Source organism: Sardina pilchardus, chromosome 17 (assembly GCF_963854185.1).
Source record: "Sardina pilchardus chromosome 17, fSarPil1.1, whole genome shotgun sequence".
NCBI classification, from domain to species: Eukaryota; Metazoa; Chordata; class Actinopteri; order Clupeiformes; family Clupeidae; genus Sardina; species Sardina pilchardus.
The window spans coordinates 22205918-22224339 of NC_085010.1; the positions used below are offsets into that span (position 1 = coordinate 22205918).

Consider the following 18422-nt stretch of genomic DNA (forward strand, 5'->3'; position numbering starts at 1 on the left):
TTAGTCTTTTTTCAACTAAAAAAACCTGATAGACACCAGTAGGCCTACTCAGTGCCACATAATTATCCGTGTTTGTTTGATAGTACTGGCCCACACATGATGACGGAATCAAAAGTAAACGTGGCCAGTTGTAAAAATATATGGAGCTGTTATGATGTCACTAATCAGAATGGAAGTCTCCCTCTGCATTTTAATCCAAGTCAGCAGTTAAGTCCAACAGGGCAAAATAATGAACTCTGTGCAGGTAACTCACGTGCTCTTCCATGTACAGAAATGTGTTGTGTTGATGAATGGAATCAGATGGTCACTCCATGGGCCAGTTTAATCTCAATCAGTGAGTGAGGTGGTGCAGTTTATGATGCTGGGGATCATGGGAGATAGGCTGGGAAGTAGCGTATAAGAGGAGAATAGCAACTCTCTATGGGTCTGTCAGCGGTGACTGGTGGTGTTGGTTGTTGTTCATTTGATAGAGGTAAGTGAAGGGGCCTTAACAGGTGGAAAAAGTACTAAAATATTGTACTCAAGTAAAAGTACTGATACTTGATGGAATATACTCAAGTATAATTTAAAATAGGCCTACAGAAAATGTGCTTAAGTGAAAGCAAAAAGTAGTTAATTTAAAATATACTTTAAAGAGATCCATGCAACTTTTTCATATTCATAAAATCGCTCAGAAATCGTTGTTTTGCTTGACTGACCAGTTTCATCGAAAACAGTAATATTTCCTCCCGCCCGCAGTGTCCCTATCCGCTACCTTGCAGTTTCTGCAGGAGACGTATCGTCTCCTGTTTACATCTGGAAGTCTGAGACGCGTAAAGAACAAGAAGAACCACGCTTGCAATTTATATATTTATATAGCCTATATCCTATATATAAATATAGCCTACGCGCTAAAGCTGCCAGGGAAGCTCTGCAGAGAAATATGCAAGCATAAAACGAGCGAAAACGAAAAACGAAACCGAAACCAGAGATTAAATCGCCAATCCTGCATAGTTCCTCTTTAAGTGAAAATTACACAGTTACTTTTTTTGTTTAGGGGAGCAGCATATTATAGGTAATAGCGATTGGCCTTGAGAAATCTGTGTGAAAAATCACAGTAAAGTTCTCCTTGATTTTCAAAGTTAGTTGTGCTCATCCTCTCCTTGCTCACGTTGCAGTGAACAGTGAGCTAGTGTAGGCCTACTGCTAATTGTTCAGCTGAATGCAGTATTACCATCAATTCAGGAAATAACCTAACCTAATGAAATACGACTGTCAAACCCTCACACCCACATTGGGCTGTCCCATTTCTCTGGTAAGTTCCGACAGTGTTCTTTGATATCACTTCACTAGCTGTCAAAACGTACTGTAATGTCTCACAGCTGGAATTGTTTATTAAGAAAAGCACAACATCATGGGAGCCCACAGTCCGGGACAATATGTAGGCTTCACGCTCAATTTATCGTAGCGACTCATTACCTCTGAAAATTACTAATACCTGTGGACAATTTATTCCCTAGGCCTACATTGGACTATTTTAACTTTCTGAAAAATGACCCTACTGTAACTGGCCCTATTGGCAGATGGGTTGGGCCCTTGAGTCGTGGATCTGTCCGAGGTTTCTTCTTATTGTAGCCTATGTATCTGAGTTTTTCCTCGCCTTGTTACTCATGAGCTCTCTCTGAATGTTTAACACTCTGTAAAGCGCCATGAGACGAGTAATGTTTTGGCGCTCTATAAGTGAAATTGAAATTGAAATTTAGTGTCATTGGCCATGCAACTATACATTTTTTGTAGGCCTACATTTCTACAAGTTCTACAGTACATATTAGGCCTTCACCGGCTGTCCTACGTGAAGAATAGGTTACAGAATATGTAGGGGTCCACAAAACATTTCTGCCCAGCTGCAGGAATCTGTAACTGTGATCCAGGACTGTCTGGAGGTGCGTCTTGTTAATGACTGACGTGTGTGATGAAAGATTTTTTTTTCTCTTAGCATAGGACATAGTCCATCTGACCGGTGTTCAGATCTACTCTTTAGTAAGTTTTGACAGGAAAATGTCCTGACAGGATAACTCACAGAACATGACTCGCACACTGGAAGTCTGAAATCCCGGTTTTTCCTTGGTGAGATGCACTACCAGCCTATTCTTGACGTCAGTTTTCTGCAGCCTGACATATTTTGTTGATGTTATTAATTTAGTGGCACCTTTCAAAAATGAATGTTGTTGATACAAAGTTATTGATAACTACATAAAGGTTATACATAAGTGTGAGAGAACATCATTGCAACATTTTGCAAGATTATTTACCCCACACATGCTAAGCGGTTTAGGCCAGGGGTCTCCAACCTTTTTTTCCTCGAGAGCGACTTTGCCCTAAAGAGAGAGAGAGGAGGTGGTATGGCGTGAGTAATGGAACAAAAACTGATTTTTCTATTTGGAAAGTGTTGAAGCTTCTAGGGTGCAGTTGTTTTTGGTCTGAACATTATTTACAATGATTATGATCACATGGAGGCATAATCACATGGAGCCATGGTAATATAGCCTTACAAAGGCACACTATGAAAGCAAAGCAGACCAGATCATGCTGCTCTCCCAAGGTTTTCAACATTTGCTAAACTTTGACTTTTTTTCAACGTACACATTATGTTCATGAGTATAGATATGTTTGCAATTTATGCAGAGCTACGATAACATTAGATAGAATGCCAAGCGAAAATGGGAAAAAATACTATCAGGTGTTGTTCTTAAAAAGACAAGATAAATAAACATGTTATCCCATGTGTTCATGTATTTGTAAATCTCATAGAAGAGCAGGAACTGATTCCACCTGGCATGCACATTTTGTCCCCCCTCCCAATGTTGCAGTTAGTAAACCTAATTCAAATTCTTGCTTTGGGTGGAGATCAGCAGAGCTGTGTAAATACATGCTACTATTATAAAACATTGCTCTGCAAACTGGCCAAAACAGCTGAGTGTATGGGGATAAATTATCTAGCAAAATATTGTGGTGATAAAGTGACAGATCAGGACACAAACTCCTACACCTTTTATACCCTGCATTTTGACAGCCACACTGCATTACTGGCCTTGGCCGGGTTTCCTAAAATCTAAAGTCCTAAGAACTTAGGAGCGTTCTTAGAACATTCTTACAACCCCCTAAGAAGTTCTTAGCACTTAAGAGCTTCTTAACAATTTTGGGAAACCCGGCCCTTGACTGCATGGATGTTGTGTTGGAGATCTGGAATAAATACTGACAAAGGCCGCGTTTCCCAGATTTTTTAAGAAGCTCTTAAGTGCTAAGAACTTCTTAGGAGCGTTCGTAGAACGTTCTTAGAGCACTCCTAAGAAGTTCTTGGCACTTAAGAGCTTCTTAACGAAATCTGGGAAACCCGGCCAAAGTCTGTTCAGGGGGAGTTCATAGATAATTTGTTAGAAAACATTGTTATCCCCATGGGATTTTTTTTCTCAGTAAGTGATGCATGAAAGACATAAGACATCCTCTGCCTCCATTTTTTAACATAATCCAGCATGATAACAAGAAACAAACCCTAATTACAATAGCATTATACATCCCCCCATAGACAATGACACAAGAAGACATTGAACAGGATAGGACAGACTACCAACAAATCCCATCTCTACTCATGGCATCAGTGCATAGTGGCCAGTAATAGTATGGCTGTCAAAATGCAGGGTATAAAAGGTGTAGGAGTTTGTGTCCTGATCTGTCACTTTATCACCACAATATTTTGCTAGATAATTTATCCCCATACACTCAGCTGTTTTGGTCAGTTTGCAGAGCAATGTTTTATAATAGTAGCATGTATTTACACAGCTCAGCTGATCTCAACCCAAAGCAAGAATTTTAATTAGGTTTACTAACTGCAACTGTGATTGTGTTATTAGACTTACAAACATTGAATTGAACCTTTTAAATACTCAGAAACAGGTTGAAACAGAGCTACCTGTTGGAGGAGGTCCCCTCCTAATGTTGACTCCATGGATACAGCCTCGTATTTGGATATCTAGAGTAAATACTGACTCAGTCATTTGGGCATAGGAGTTCATAGGAGTTTGTGTCCTGATCTGCCACTTGCAGCTGACGGTGTCAAGAGAGAGTGTGATGTCGAGCCTGGAAAAAGAGTGCGGTGCCAGTTTCCCGGAGCTGATACGTCGCAAGAGGGATGGCGGACAACTTTCCAAGCAGGAGATCCGTTCTTTCTTGCATGGGGTCACGACTGGGAGCATCCAGGACGCCCAGATAGGTGTGTGTGCGCCAGGCCAGCATGATTTTTGAAGTGGGACAAGAAAGAAATCAAAGAATGTTTAAATAGCACTCATGGATGGATGCATGGCTGAAGATTGTGATGTCGGACATATTGAAAGAAATGAAATACATTAGTACCTTTGTATGCATACATATTTACTGTATTTATTTATATATTTACATATTTACTTATATTTACTTGTATGTTTCTTATATATTTATATTTACTATATCTGTTGGCCAGTACGGGAGATCCCATCCACAGTTATAGAACAAACTGTATGTTAGTGACAGCATAATGCTACGTTTTCATGGAATCCCCATGCAGGTGCTATGCTGATGGCGATTTGGCAGAAAGGTATGGTTGCAGAGGAGACCGTGGTTTTGACCCAAGAGATGATGCTGTCAGGAGAAGTTCTGCAGTGGTCAAAGGCCTGGGAGGGGCTTGTGGTTGATAAGCACTCTACGGGCGGTGTCGGTGACAAGGTCAGCCTGCCCCTTGCCCCAGCCCTGGCTGCCTGTGGCTGCAAGGTGAGAGAGGAATCTGATCTACGAGTTTATGACGGTCAGTCCAAACCACTGTAAAAATAAACTGAAAAAAGCCTGCCATTGACAAACGTCACAGATATACATTTTCTATCAACAATACACTCTCACTCTTCTTCAATGCAATACTGATATTTCATCTCTGCATTTACATTACATTACATTTACTCAAGCTGACTGACAGCAGTCAGAGTACAATACAGTACTACTAAGATATTGTTAGCGCCACTAACTACTGCAGTGCTACTTGCCTCTGCTTGAGGTTTGCTTTCTTGAAAAATATTACATACTGTCGCAATTTGCTTGGAAAATAAAGACACTACTCAGATTTTATTCCTTTAAGAAAAAGACAAACTTCTCAAACATAACAACATTTGAAGAGTTCGTCAAAATGCTATATAATCAATTTGAAAGAATTTTCATAAATATTTTTGTTTTACATTTGGCTTTTTTATTTATTTATTTATCTATTTATTTTTACGTTTTTTACTCAATTGTAAAAAACGTATTGTTATTTGATTTATCTTTACTCAATCAAAACAACACAAGTCATTTTATTTATATTACCTGAAATACACAATTAAATAACATGACTTTAATCGATTAATGTTTTTAAAAATGGGGATATAGCGCTTTGGAACAAAACTCTTAATTTGTGCTTGACCAAATATAGCACACCAGAGACAAAGTTAAATAGTCCAGTTTCGCTTAACAAATGTACCAGAGCAAAAGTCATGAGTATCCCTATCAGCTGGGCAAAGTGCCACAGAGGTGCAGGTGTGTCTGTATGAGATTACAGTTCAACATCCCTCTCATCACCCTGCATATCTGACTAGTGGGAACCTGCAAATATTACAAATGTGTCTTAATGTCTTTGTACTACATTATCATTATTTGACAAGAAGAAAATGTACTAACATACATGGCCTATAACAGCATTTATTTTAACACTATGAACTTTCTCATGTTTTTAGGCACAAAGGTCTTATTCTACATGTAACAAAGTAAAATTTAAGTCAACTATAAATCAACTAAGTCTCTCCAAATCCATGTAGTCTAATCATTCAGACATATATTTGCCGGAAATTCAAGCAACTCAGCTAGTTTGTTTCACACTGACTGCAACCAAAGTCCTTATAGGCAAGTCCCCCCACTTGGCGGCCATCTTGGACACACACTTTGGGCAGTTATTGGGCGGCTATAGGTGCCTCTCATTCAGCGTTTATGCCTCCCCCATTCACTTGAACAGGAACATAGGGTGCCTCTCATTCAGCCTTTATGCCTCCCCCATTCACTTGGACAGGAACATAGGGTGCCTCTCATGCAGCGTTTATACGTCCTCCCTCGCTCCTCGGGCCTCGATCCTCACTCGATCCTTTACTCATCTACATAAAGAATGATGGGGCGGCAAGTTCCGGCAACAATGGGATAGTCTATCCCTTCTTCTATCTTTCTTTATCAGTGAGGATCAAGGCCCGAGGAGCGAGGGAGGACGTATAAACGCTGCATGAGAGGCACCCCATGTTCCTGTCCAAGTGAATGGGGGAGGCATACAGAGACAACTGCCATATTGGTGTTACGAACTAGCCCCGTGCTTTTCTATGGAGGATTGTTTGAGTGCTGTGTACCCTCATTACAAAGTCTCCGTTACAACCATGCCTTGTCTCTCTCACCTGTAGGTACAATATAGCGTCCCTGTCTTTGATAAGTGCAAATAATTCTCTGATGTCCATCTGTTGGGTTTAATGGTATTTGAGTCTAATTGAAAATCACCAGAGACATCAGAGTCATATCAATAATGATTTCATTAATGATTTTTTTGTGATCAACATTTTTGTTGTTTTTAAATCATTGATGAGTTCAAAGAGACTAGACAGCAATGATGGGCAGATGTGCTGTTTTACTAGAGAGCAAGAGAGGTAGTGTTGCAAGAACACAGCTGTGCTCTTTTACAATGCTACTGACGAGTTAATCAGTGACCCTGATAGTCATACTAATTATCCCGTAATAGGTGCCTATGATAAGTGGACGAGGGCTCGCACACACAGGGGGGACGCTGGACAAGCTCGAGTCCATTCCTGGATTTTCAGTCTTCCAACCAGTGGAGAAGGTAACCCCCAAACACACACATACACAAGTGCGTACACACACACACACACACACACACACACACACACACACACACACACACACACACACACACACACAACAACATGAACATGCCCAAACACACACACACACACACACATAATTACCCATTTTTTGTTATATATTTTGCTTTCAGAAATTCAGATTTTGGTTGGTGTCCAAGCTATATTCAAGTAATAAATTAAACGAAACCTGAAGAAAAAAAATGCAGATGACATGACCCTGGTGTCCTCAACGGTATAGATATGGGCACGTTTATGGGTATTCATTTGTGTGGTTATATTACCATAGTAGTTATATGTTTATAGATTAGATTATTAGATTAGATTAAACTTTCTTGGCATTTTGCAGAGTACAAGTACAGAGACAATGAACTGCAGTGAGTGTCTAACCAGAACTGTGAAAAAGCAGAAAAGTGCAACGTAAACAGTATAGACATAGTGCAGTATGAACTGTGATGATATAGGTGCAGTGCGGAGAGACCTGTAATGCCTTCCGGAGAAGAGTGTGGGGAACAGGCTGTGGTTGAGGTGAGAGCGGTCTTTGGTATTATTTGCCCTCAATGGTGCCTTCCAGGCAGCGCTGCCTTCAAGGCACTACTCCCCTCAGTTTAGGGGTAGGATGAGGGTTGAGGGGGGTTAAGGTTAGCAATAGGGTAAAAGGTAGTGCCTTTTAGGCAGTGCTGCCTGGAAGGTGCTGTTGGGGGCAAAAAACAGAGCGGTCTTTGACGATGCTGTGTGCCGCCCTTATGCAAGCATCATTTGCTTTGGAAGGCCTCGATGGAGGGGAGTGCACCGGTGATGCGTTTTTTCATCACCCTTTGCAGTGCTTTCTGGTCAGAGGCGGAGCAGTTGCCGTAGCTACCATACTGTTACACAGTTGGTGAGAATGCTCTCGATGGTGCAGTGGTAGAAGTTCACCAGGATTTGAGAAGGCAGTTGGACCTTCTTTAGTCATTGTTGCCACGGGTACGCTGGCGACTACGCCACTCCGTTCAGCAATGTCTTTGTGAAGCGCTTTGGGTTGTACTCTGTGCACGTTAAATGCGCTATAGAAATAAAATGACTTGACTTGACTTGACTTGACTAGTCAGGTGGTATGGAGTGAGTAAAGGAGCAAACACGAAAACAAGTGTCACAGCTTAGTCTAAGGTGCAATTGGCTATGGGGCAATTGTTTTGTTTTGAATATTCCCTCCTTTGAATGTCCTCCTCAAAGTACATATATTATGATTAAGGTCTTGCACCACTTAAAAAAAAGATGAAGAAAGCAATGCTCTATAGCCTTTCTGTCGTGCTACCTGGACAGGTAAGGTGAGGTTGGAATTGTATCTGTTTTCATCTGTCACAACCTACTTTAAAAACCTACATTAAGACCATGTGAGGACTGCAGGCAGCACTGGGGAGTGGATTAGTTAACTGGGGAAGGTGCTGGCCATATGACACTTTCAGGTCCAAGGCTGCACTGCAGACAAGTACGAAAATGGATATCTCTGACTAGATACAGTATATTAAAGTCAAGGTAGGTGGATTTGCAGCGAAGTTACAGATAGGAAATCCGACTTTGAGTATCATTCCATTGAACTTCCGTAGAACATCAGAGAGTATCATTCCGAGAGTGTCATTCCCTCCAATCTCCATGATTAGGCCTTTATACTACTGGATATGCACACTACTACACTACTACATTTGACACAGTGACATCCACAAATACCCTGCCACCATATGCATCCTACAGTATATGCACTCTTTCCTTAATTTCATTATGTTTATGCTTTCATTTTAGAATCTACTGTCAACGTTTATGTTGTCACACAAGCTGGACCACAACACCATCCATCTGCTTACATAAACGTAAACGTAAACATAATCACTTCATGATTTAATAGCGGTACTGACCAGTGTGTCCTTCTCAGGTCCGTCAGATCTTGGAGGACGTTGGCTGTTGCATTGTGGGTCAGACAGAAACCCTTGTGCCTGCGGACCGAGTGCTGTATGCGCTGAGAGACGCCACGTCCACAGTGGACAGTCTACCACTCATCACAGGTATGCTAAGACACCTGTGCATTTTCATTTACAGACCAAACTGTAACGTAAGCACAGAACTATAATGTAAGTGCATTTTGTTTTCTTTCTTTGTGTGTGTGTGTGTGTGTGTGTGTGTGTGTGTGTGTGTGTAGGGTCTATCCTATCTAAGAAGGGGGCAGAAGGTCTGAATGCTTTAGTGTTGGATGTGAAATTTGGCAAAGCAGCTTTGTATAAGGACTTAGACAGTGCCCGTGGTCTTGCACAGTCAATGGTGGGTTTCTTTTGGGTGTCTTTCTGGGTTGTAAAAGGTGTTTTGATCAAATGCTGGGATGTGTTTTAGTTTGCATAACATTTCCTCTCCTTAAACCAATTAAAACAATAATGACCACACTTTGTCAACACACTGATATTGCGTAACAATTACGTAGGCCTAACAAAATGTATTTTTATTGCCTGGCCAAATCATTTCCCAAATTAATTTTCCCTACAGGTAACCGTAGGCAACAGTATGGGAATACGAACAGGGGCCGTGCTTAGCCGTATGGACGCACCGATTGGCCGTCAGGTGGGAAACACCTTGGAGGTGTGTGAGGCACTTGAGTGCTTAAAGGGACATGGACCCGATGATCTGCAAGAGCTGGTCACCTCTTTGGGTGAGGGTCAATAGCCTTAAATACACAGTTGAACATGATAGACAGACTGCCACACACACACACACACACACACACACACACACACAAACACACAAGGATATAAATAAATGATTGATTGTCCTGGGAAAATCTTCTGATTAAAATTCACTCGAAAATAATAGTGTGAACAGATCCAATGTTGTAATGGCGTTATAAATATGACGTTAAAGATGAGAATTTGTATTATATTAATAAATGAACACAGTAGGCGGCACTCATTTTGTTACACAGAAGAAAAAAAATTCTGTTGAGAGATAGACTCCCAAACAAATATAACCTCTACAACAGGGCAGCAGACTCTCAAACTGAGCTATATTATTCTGTCTGGTGTAGGTCTGTTGGAGTTTTTGTTCACAGACAAAAGTCAGTGACCAATACCCCATGACATTGCTGTAGCAGAAGATGGATTGGGGATGGAAATGTGTCATATAATCTGTGTTGTTTGTATGTGAAAGGGACTTCAGGATTCGTTCAACTATCCGACGACCTTTACATAGTTTGTGTCTCACTAACCCCTACATTAACCACTACAGGGGTATCCACTTTGAAAATTTGACGAAAGAGGAATTCCTATATTGTGTGTTACTTCAAAGGTACACTGAAAGGTTCTGCTAAAATGACCAAAAAAGTGTTGTGTGTCGTTTTTACACACGATTATCACCAGGTGGGCAGCCGTGGTGTACTGGTTAGCGCATCGGGCTTGTAACCGGAGGGTTGCCGGTTCGATCCCCGACCAGTCCACCACGGCTGAAGTGCCCTTGAGCAAGGCACCTAACCCCTCACTGCTCCCCGAGCGCCGCTGGTTGGGCAGGCAGCTCACTGCTCTGGGTTGTGTGATTCACCTCACTGTGTGTTCACTGTGTGCTGTGTGTTCACTAATTCGGTGAAATTGGGTTAAATGCAGAGAACTGAATTTCCCTCACGGGATCAAAAAAGTATATTATTATTTTTTTTTTTTTTATTAGGTGGGTACCTGCTGTGGATGAGCGGGCACGCCGCATCTCTGGAGCACGGACAGAAAGCGCTGGCCGAGGTCCTACGAAATGGGGCAGCCTTGCAGAAATTCGAGGCCATGCTACAGGCCCAGGGGGTGTCCGCGGATATCGCCCGATCCCTCTGCTCCGCACAGTGTGATTACTTCCTCCATCTGAGGCCAGCCGAGCATAAGACGGAGCTGACAGCACAGAGTGATGGTAATACCACGGTTTTACTCACCCACACACAAAAGGGAGAGTGTGTAAGGATAGTAATTTTGTCCCTACGAAGCTCAGGTTAAATGCAGCATGCTAATGATTCAGATGCTTACATCTATTTCCTGCAACCATAAAAAAAAAAACACTTCTACAAACACAAATAGTAAGAAACATAATATCTTTAGTTAAGATATTCTCATGTCCTATTGTTCCTGTTTATTCTCGGAATTTCTGTGTTGTGTGCCCTGAAGGTGTCCTTTTATTAATGTTTTATATAATTATGACTATTGGTCCAATGTGTTTTTGTATTATGTGCCTAGTTATCCACTGTACAGGATGTTGGTCAGTTTTTGCTGTGTGTAAATGTGCTACAGTGCCTATAGAAAGTCATCATACCCTTTGGAAATAGTTCCTTTTTTTGTCTTACAGCCTGAAATGAAAACCTATTTTAAAAACAATCTTTTTCGGTTTTATTCACAAATTTAGCTGTACAACATCAAAATAATGAAAAAAAAGTCAACCGTTCTGAAAATTCATAAAAAATTAAAAACTAGAATAACAGGGTTGGAAAAGTCATCATACCCCTGACTTAATACTTTGTATAGCTTCATTTTGCTTTCATTACAGCCCTCAATCTGTTTGGATATGTCTCTATTATAGCTTTGCACACCTAGATTGGGGAATATTTGCCCAATCTTCCGTGCAAAATTGTTAAAATTCAGTCAAATTGTGTAGGGAATGGCGATGGACTGCTCTCTTCAAGTCAATCCACAGATTTTCTATAGGATTTAAGTCAGGGCTCTGACTTTGCCACTAAGGATATTCACCATCCTATCCTCAAGCCACTACTTTGTTCTTTTGGCAGTATGTTTAGGATCATTGCCGTGTTGAAAGGCGAATGACCTGCCCATATTCAGCTGTCTAGCAGAGGGACGCAGGTTTTCCTCAAACATTTGGGTGTACTTGGCAGCATCCATTTTCCCTCCTATCCTGACCAATAGCCCAGTCCCCACTGAAGAGAAACATCCCCACAACATAATGTTGCCCCCACCATGCTTCACACTAGGTATGGTGTGTTTTGGGTGTGTTTGGGTGTGTATACTGTGTTTGGTAAGTGCCTGGAGCTCAGTCCAAAAAGTTCAATCTTAGTCTCCAAAAAGGTCAATCTTAGTCTCATCTGACCATAAAAGCTTTTTCCACATGGTAGCAGAATATTCCAGATGTGTTTTTGCACTGAACTCCAAGCGCAATGTTTGGTGAAAACCAAACACAGTACACCACACCATACCTAGTGTGAAGCATGGTTGGGGCAACATTATGTTGTGGGGATGTTTCTCTTCAGCAGGGACTGGGCAATTGGTCAGAATAGAAGGAAAAATGGATGCTGCCAAGTACACCCAAATTCTTGAGGAAAACCTGTGTCCCTCTGCTAGACAGCTGAAGATGGGCAGGTCATTCGCCTTCCAACACGACAATGATCCTAAACATACTGCCAAAAGAACAAAGCAGTGGCTTAAGTATAGGATGGTGAATATCCTTTAGTGGCAAAGTCAGAGCCCTGACTTAAATCCTATAGAAAATCTGTGGATTGACTTGAAGAGAGCAGTCCATCGCCGTTCCTTACAGAATTTGACTGGATTTTAACAATTCTGCACGGAAGATTGGGCAAATATTCCCCAATCTAGGTGTGCAACGCTATAATAGACATATCCAAACAGATTGATGGCTGTAATGAAGGTAAAAGGAAGCTCTACAAAGTATTAGGTCAGGGGCAGGGTGGGAATTATACCAAGGCCATGAGGCCATGGCCTCCGTTGCCCTACACTTTGGCCTTGATGCCCCGTGAAAAAAACCCCATCATAAGGCCACAGTGGCCTTTATGCCCCTGACTTAGGGTTGCCAACCATTCAGTATAATACGGAATCGTCCCGTATTTGACACGTAAAAGTCTTGTTCCGTATTGAACTGATACAGAACTCTCTTTGAGTGAAATTAGGTCCGGTGCTTCACCTGATAATTTGCTGCGCAATTGATCACGCAATCGCGGACCGACAGAAAAAGAAAGCAAACGTTTCTGCAATCAGGAGGAAATGCTAGCCAATTCGATGTGATTAAACATAGAGGCATACAATTAAGTGGTGGTATGAGCTTTCATTGAATGCATGCTTTCACTGCTCATGTTTGAGGCTGTGTTAGTGTTTCTCAAAGCCTACAGCGGCTAGCGGGTCTATGTATTTGTGTCGAGATAACCCTGAAATGTAAAACCATCGAATTTTACTCAGTGGCCTTTGTGCCCTATCATGTGGCCTTGGTGCCCCTAAAAAAAAAAAGAAGGTGAAGGCCAAATGGCCTTGCCCCTAAAATGACGAAATTCCCACCCTGGTCAGGGGTATGATTACTTTTCCAACCCTGTTATTCTAGTTTTTATTTTTTTATTAATTTTCAGAACGGTTGACTTTTTTTTCATTATTTTGATGTTGTACAGCTAAATTTGTAAATAAAACTGGAAAAGATTGTTTTTAAAATGGGTTTTGATTTCAGGCTTTAAGACAAAAAAAGTAACTATTTCAAAAGGGTATGATGACTTTCTATAGGCACTGTATATAAATTAAATAAATGTACTTACTTTCTTCTAATAAATGTGTTGTCATTGTTTGATTAACAGGTACAGTAATCGACATTGATGGCATGGTGGTAGCTGAAGTCCTCCATAAGTTAGGAGCAGGACGCACAAAAGCTGGGGAAAGCATCAACCACAGTGTGGGGGCAGAGCTTCTTGTTAACCTGGGGCAGAAGGTTAAAAAAGGTCAGCCCTACTGAATCAGTGTTGTTTATTGTGCCATAATATATTGTCATCTTGATGACCACTTACATATGCAAAATCTTTGAAGCGGAGAGCTATGTAAAATACACAATGTAAAAAACACATGCACACATACTTATAAATATATAACTTTAAATGACAATTGAGTCTGCATGTCTATATGACGACCTATGCAAAAGAACCCAGTGAAAGCCTAAAAATTCAGACTATTCAATGACCAAGTGGGTTGTGCTTTCCAGGAGAACCTTGGCTCCGGATCCACTACGATCGGCCCGCATTGGATGCACAGCAACGCTCTGACCTGCAGGCGGCCTTGCTAATTGGCAAGGCTGACAGTTACCATGCCAACCCTCGGGTGGCCGAATTTATTCTTCCTCAGTGATACTGCATTTTAGCGTTCTAGGACCTTCCCCCTTCCTCATGGAATTTGGGACAGTTGCACACAAGGCATCCATAATTCAAGACTGCTGTGTTGATACTTTTTGAAATGTATCACAAAATGTTTTCCTGTTCATGAACCCCATTCATTTGAACATTTCTTCCTCTGACACGTATGGATACTTACATGTGAACATACTAATGGATGGTGGAACCACTAGATAGTTACCATGGTAACACTGAAAGACATCTTGTAGATGTTAGGAATAGGATGAAATTGCCTTGGCATTCTCTTAAGTGATACTCACAGGCAAGTAATAATGCTTATCAATGACATAACCCTTCTGTAATTAAATAAATCGGAATGTTATCGATAAAGTAGGCTACATCTAATCACTTATGATAAAGAGTCTGATAATGAGATTTTTGAGATGTGATGGGATGGTGTAGTCTGTCAGTATGTTCCAAATCACACACTACCCGAAGTGCACCTCCTTTCATACACTATGAACACTCCGCACTACATGAATAGTGCACGAATTTTTAACGAACAAGTGTAGTTTTTGAAAAGTGGTGGTGCCGCCTCCTCTTCAAAAATGGTGTCCATTGAGTGTGGGAAGTGTCCATCACACCACACTTCGAATTTTGACCGTTAGAAGTGCACCACCCGGGTACTTGTGGCGCACTTCATTTTGCTACTGTTGCAATTGGAACAGCACTACACCCTCAACCGAGTCTGAACCTCTTTTAGATGTACCACTTACTGAGTTGACTCGCAGGTTTGTTATTAAATCATATATTTGGAATGACCTTTTGAACAAACCAGATGAACTTTTAGTGAAAACACAATGGTAACCATTTCCAGGAAAGGCAGCTCAAAGTTCAGCTTGATTTGAATTGTAAATGACACACACCTTCAATGACAACTGTCCTAACCCTAGATTTAGCCAGTAGTCCACTATACTTACTTTTTATTGATGCTATACTATCTATTCATTATATTTTGTAAGTTCAACTTCAATTCTTTGAACTAAATATTTATACGTACAGTATGTGGGGGAGACTGGCGGCAGCTGTATCATGCTTTGTTTGGTACGTTTTCCTTGATGCTCAAAATAGTCAAACAATGACACTTTAGTTTGGAGCAAAGGTACAACATACATCATCATATGCAGTTGTGTAACTAAAACATACAGTATATGCCTACTTTTCCTGTCATATTCATTTAAAAGCAGTGTGTAGCTTTGGGGTTGGTTGTAACACTGAGGGTACAGTTGTAACAGGTCATGTTTAGAAGGGAAAGTAACATTTGCGGGAACAGCGATGTCTTCCTCTAACCAAATTAACATTTTGCATTTAGTTGCAAAATGTTAGTGAGATAATCTTTTACAAACCAAGGGTGTCACTTTATAGCAGCCGTTGCTCGTCTTGCCATAGTCAGTCACTGGCTTGCTAGTTGCAATCAACTGCAATGTGTGTTACGAATTGTCCTTATCCGACGACTCGTAATACAACGGTCCCCAGCCTGCCAAGTCTTGTTCTACTCCTACCTTTGCTCATTTTAAAATATTGATCAACAGAAAACATCTGCATGTCAAAACACAACAAAGTTAAATATTAAACAGATTTTTTATTCCATTTTCAGTAAAAAAAAAAAAAAAAAAAGGAAAAGAAACATCAATTTTGTATGAAGATCCTTTGATCCTACACATGTCAACAGAAAAGACAGGGTTTTGGTTGCAATCACACTGCCCCAGCTCTCCTTAGCATCCCTACCTGGCCATAGAAGGGTTCTAGAATAGGGACAAGAGGCCCTATGGTCAGGAGAATGAAACTATGAGACTTTTCTATGAAGAGGTTCATTTAGCCATATACCCCACCCTGATCTCGAGTACAGAGATTTCCCTCAACCATGAGTGGTCCGTGGTTTTCAAGGATTTCACCTTTAAAACAAAAAAAAACAAACAAACAAAAAAGGCTCTTCGCAATGACCCAACGAACTAGAATTCCCGACATTCTAAATCAGGCTACTGGGTGTAGAGTGTTGGGAGAGACTCTGGTCTTTTACAGAACCGTAACTTGCTTACCATCTGACCGCAGGGTTTGTTTACAGTTGCTGAGGCAGTGCGAGTTGGCCTAGCGTGTGTGCATGCATATGAGTGTGTGTGTGTGTGTGTGTGTGTGTGTGGTGTCTGGTGAGTGGGGTGGTTATGCAGTAGGCAATCCATTAGTGGACTACAGAGTTGAGAGGTTCAGCTCGGATGTTGCCAAGGTCCAGGGCAGAATCTGTTTCTTCATCAATCTCTCCAATCACTGCACTGAAATACACAAGAGCAAACATGTTTACAACCCACAGATGTTGAACACTGTTAACAAAATGAATGTACATTCTCTTAATCTTTAACTTTTCTTCATTATTTATTTATGTTTCTCCCTGGAATTGAGCTAACTTCTTGCTGTACCGAACAACTACCACCAACATCGTTGGATGCCAAAATAAAGCATCTTGACATTATGTACTATTAGGATTGTTACTCAAACTCATTATTAGTTACATATTTAACTAATAAATAACAAATGTTTTATTACACCCCTTCGGCCCCAGCTCGTCTGCCATCTTTCCTTGGCCTGTGTCTAACTCCATGACAGTTCCACAATGGCATTTCAAGTATTTTAATTACACTCATTTCAATAAACAGTCCTTGGGCTTGGACTCAGATGTGCAGATGACAGATTTTTCATTCAGCACTTGTAAGTCAGTAGAACCTCTGAAGTCTTTATGTTTGTGATATTTGGCTGACACTTTTGTCCAAAGTGACTTACAGTAAACACTACATTATTAGATGAAAATTGCTGGAAAGGTGAGTCACATAATGATAGCTTTCAAATAATGCTGTGGACATACACATCTATGAAAATTAATTGTATGGTCTAGTAGTTAGTAGTTGGGTTTAAGTGTTGAACTGTCGGCGTGTTTTAGCAGGATGTTAGCAATGATACTTACACATTGTCTCCTCTGACTATATACAGTCCAAGAACCACCTGCTCCACTCCTTGAGATGAACTAAACACCCGCTCGTGGCTCTCATCCAAGATCAGGTTGATGGTCTGATCGAAACCCTTCAGCGTGCCCTGCAGGTGACGTTGGTAATACACTTTAGCACAGAACACCACCACGATGCATGCTTTTCATACAAAATCTAAGGTCTCGTTACTGGAAGAAGAGTACCAACCACTATCATTCTCCCGTCCGACGTGATGATGGCCACGGTCCCTTAAAGAAACGTCAGTTAAGGAAAACAAACGCAGCTAACGTTACAGAAATGTGATGCAAGTTAACTTAACGAGTAATTGGTGGCCTAATAGTCGATCGAGCTAATATAAGACATAAGCGTGATTTGTTTATTTCCAGAAGCTATGTATTACCATTGCACATAATATTGCAGAGTACCATTGCTATGAAGCACTACTTAAAGTAACGCTTGCCAAAATGCCTATCGTTAACGTTAGTATCCTATTCGTGTTGTCTAGCTTGTTGGCTGGCTAGCCTATCCCACGCAATGCTATCTTATATTGAACAGTTCCTATTGCAAATATGAACCATTCCGGCTCAGTAATCTCAAACAGGATGAATAGATAATCAGCATTGCTGTGTGATACACAGAATGTATTTAAACCCTCATTTCAGCTTTTAAACCATCCCCAAGAGGGTTAAGTTAGCTGCATTAGCTAGCTAACAATATCCTACAAAGAAACCTTCAGCTAATGTTACATGAGCATGAATAAGGAAGAGATCAAATCAGATCATAAACAATGTCTTGGTAGTAAGTTGAACGTATAATATTAACAGATTAAAGGATACGGTTAATGTAACTTTCCAAGGCTGTTGACATGATTGATCCTGTGAAAGTTTAAATCCACCCGGGGTTCAGTTTCAATGAGCAGGGAACCATTTGGCGACGTTCACTCAACGAAGAATCGTCGTTTCGCAGACTGAAATAATCTACTCAAGTTTAACGGAGACAGACTGTAGTAGTCAATGTGAAATAATCGAACTAAATAGGCTACTGGAGAAATTGAGAGGAGACTGGCATCATTTAGCCGACACTCTTAAATAATATTGAAAGAAAATAATACATGTAGGCTATAACCTAACAAAACATAGACTAATTAATCAGAGTCTATTATTTCAACTCTCTTTATGAAGTAACAAAACTGAAAAAAAAATATTAAAAACGTAATGCCAGCTATTATTATCAATATTCTTAAAGTAAAATGTTGATTAAAAAACTTGGATTCATTTGAACAGGCACACCCATTACAGTCATTTTAATTTTTTCAAACTTCATTTAGGCTACTGAAAT

At 40.7% G+C, this 18422-nt stretch overlaps 2 protein-coding genes across 3 annotated transcripts; one reads left to right on the forward strand and one right to left on the reverse strand.

Annotated features, from left to right (window-relative positions):
• The first annotated feature begins 330 nt into the window (after nucleotides 1-330).
• Nucleotides 331-14436, forward strand: tymp (thymidine phosphorylase). 2 transcript variants are annotated; one of them, XM_062517780.1, is made up of 10 exons: nucleotides 331-472; nucleotides 4084-4249; nucleotides 4580-4782; nucleotides 6809-6907; nucleotides 8860-8989; nucleotides 9124-9242; nucleotides 9462-9624; nucleotides 10629-10856; nucleotides 13522-13662; nucleotides 13920-14436. In XM_062517780.1, exons 2-10 carry the CDS (start codon nucleotides 4108-4110, stop codon nucleotides 14060-14062), a joined length of 1368 nt encoding a protein of 455 aa, XP_062373764.1. In that variant the 5' UTR covers nucleotides 331-472; nucleotides 4084-4107; the 3' UTR covers nucleotides 14063-14436. The 2 variants fall into 2 exon arrangements, with proteins under 2 accessions (XP_062373764.1, XP_062373765.1); XM_062517781.1 differs by lacking the exon at nucleotides 331-472 and adding an exon at nucleotides 1997-2106.
• A 1232-nt stretch (nucleotides 14437-15668) lies between these two features.
• lsm8 (LSM8 homolog, U6 small nuclear RNA associated) lies at nucleotides 15669-18056 on the reverse strand. The gene is made up of 4 exons (XM_062517782.1): nucleotides 17921-18056; nucleotides 17292-17332; nucleotides 17063-17190; nucleotides 15669-16376 (listed from the first exon to the last, which is right to left on the reverse strand). The coding sequence occupies exons 1-4, from the start codon at nucleotides 17949-17951 to the stop codon at nucleotides 16286-16288; spliced, it is 291 nt and encodes a 96-aa protein (XP_062373766.1). The 5' UTR covers nucleotides 17952-18056; the 3' UTR covers nucleotides 15669-16285.
• Between the last annotated feature and the right edge of the window lie 366 nt (nucleotides 18057-18422).

Excerpts from the sequence above, each read along its gene's own strand:
- lsm8 (XM_062517782.1), bottom strand. The coding sequence starts at position 17,951 with ATGTCAACAGCCTTGGAAAGTTACATTAACC. Across the intron at positions 17,333-17,920 it reads CTTGGAAAGTTACATTAACC|GGACCGTGGCCATCATCACG; the intron begins GTATCCTTTAAT and ends CGTTTCTTTAAG. Across the intron at positions 17,191-17,291 it reads CGGACGGGAGAATGATAGTG|GGCACGCTGAAGGGTTTCGA; the intron begins GTTGGTACTCTT and ends CGTCACCTGCAG.
- tymp (XM_062517780.1), top strand. The coding sequence starts at position 4,108 with ATGTCGAGCCTGGAAAAAGAGTGCGGTGCCAGTTTCCCGGAGCTGATA. Across the intron at positions 9,243-9,461 it reads GTGGTCTTGCACAGTCAATG|GTAACCGTAGGCAACAGTAT; the intron begins GTGGGTTTCTTT and ends TTTTCCCTACAG. Across the intron at positions 13,663-13,919 it reads GGGGCAGAAGGTTAAAAAAG|GAGAACCTTGGCTCCGGATC; the intron begins GTCAGCCCTACT and ends TGTGCTTTCCAG.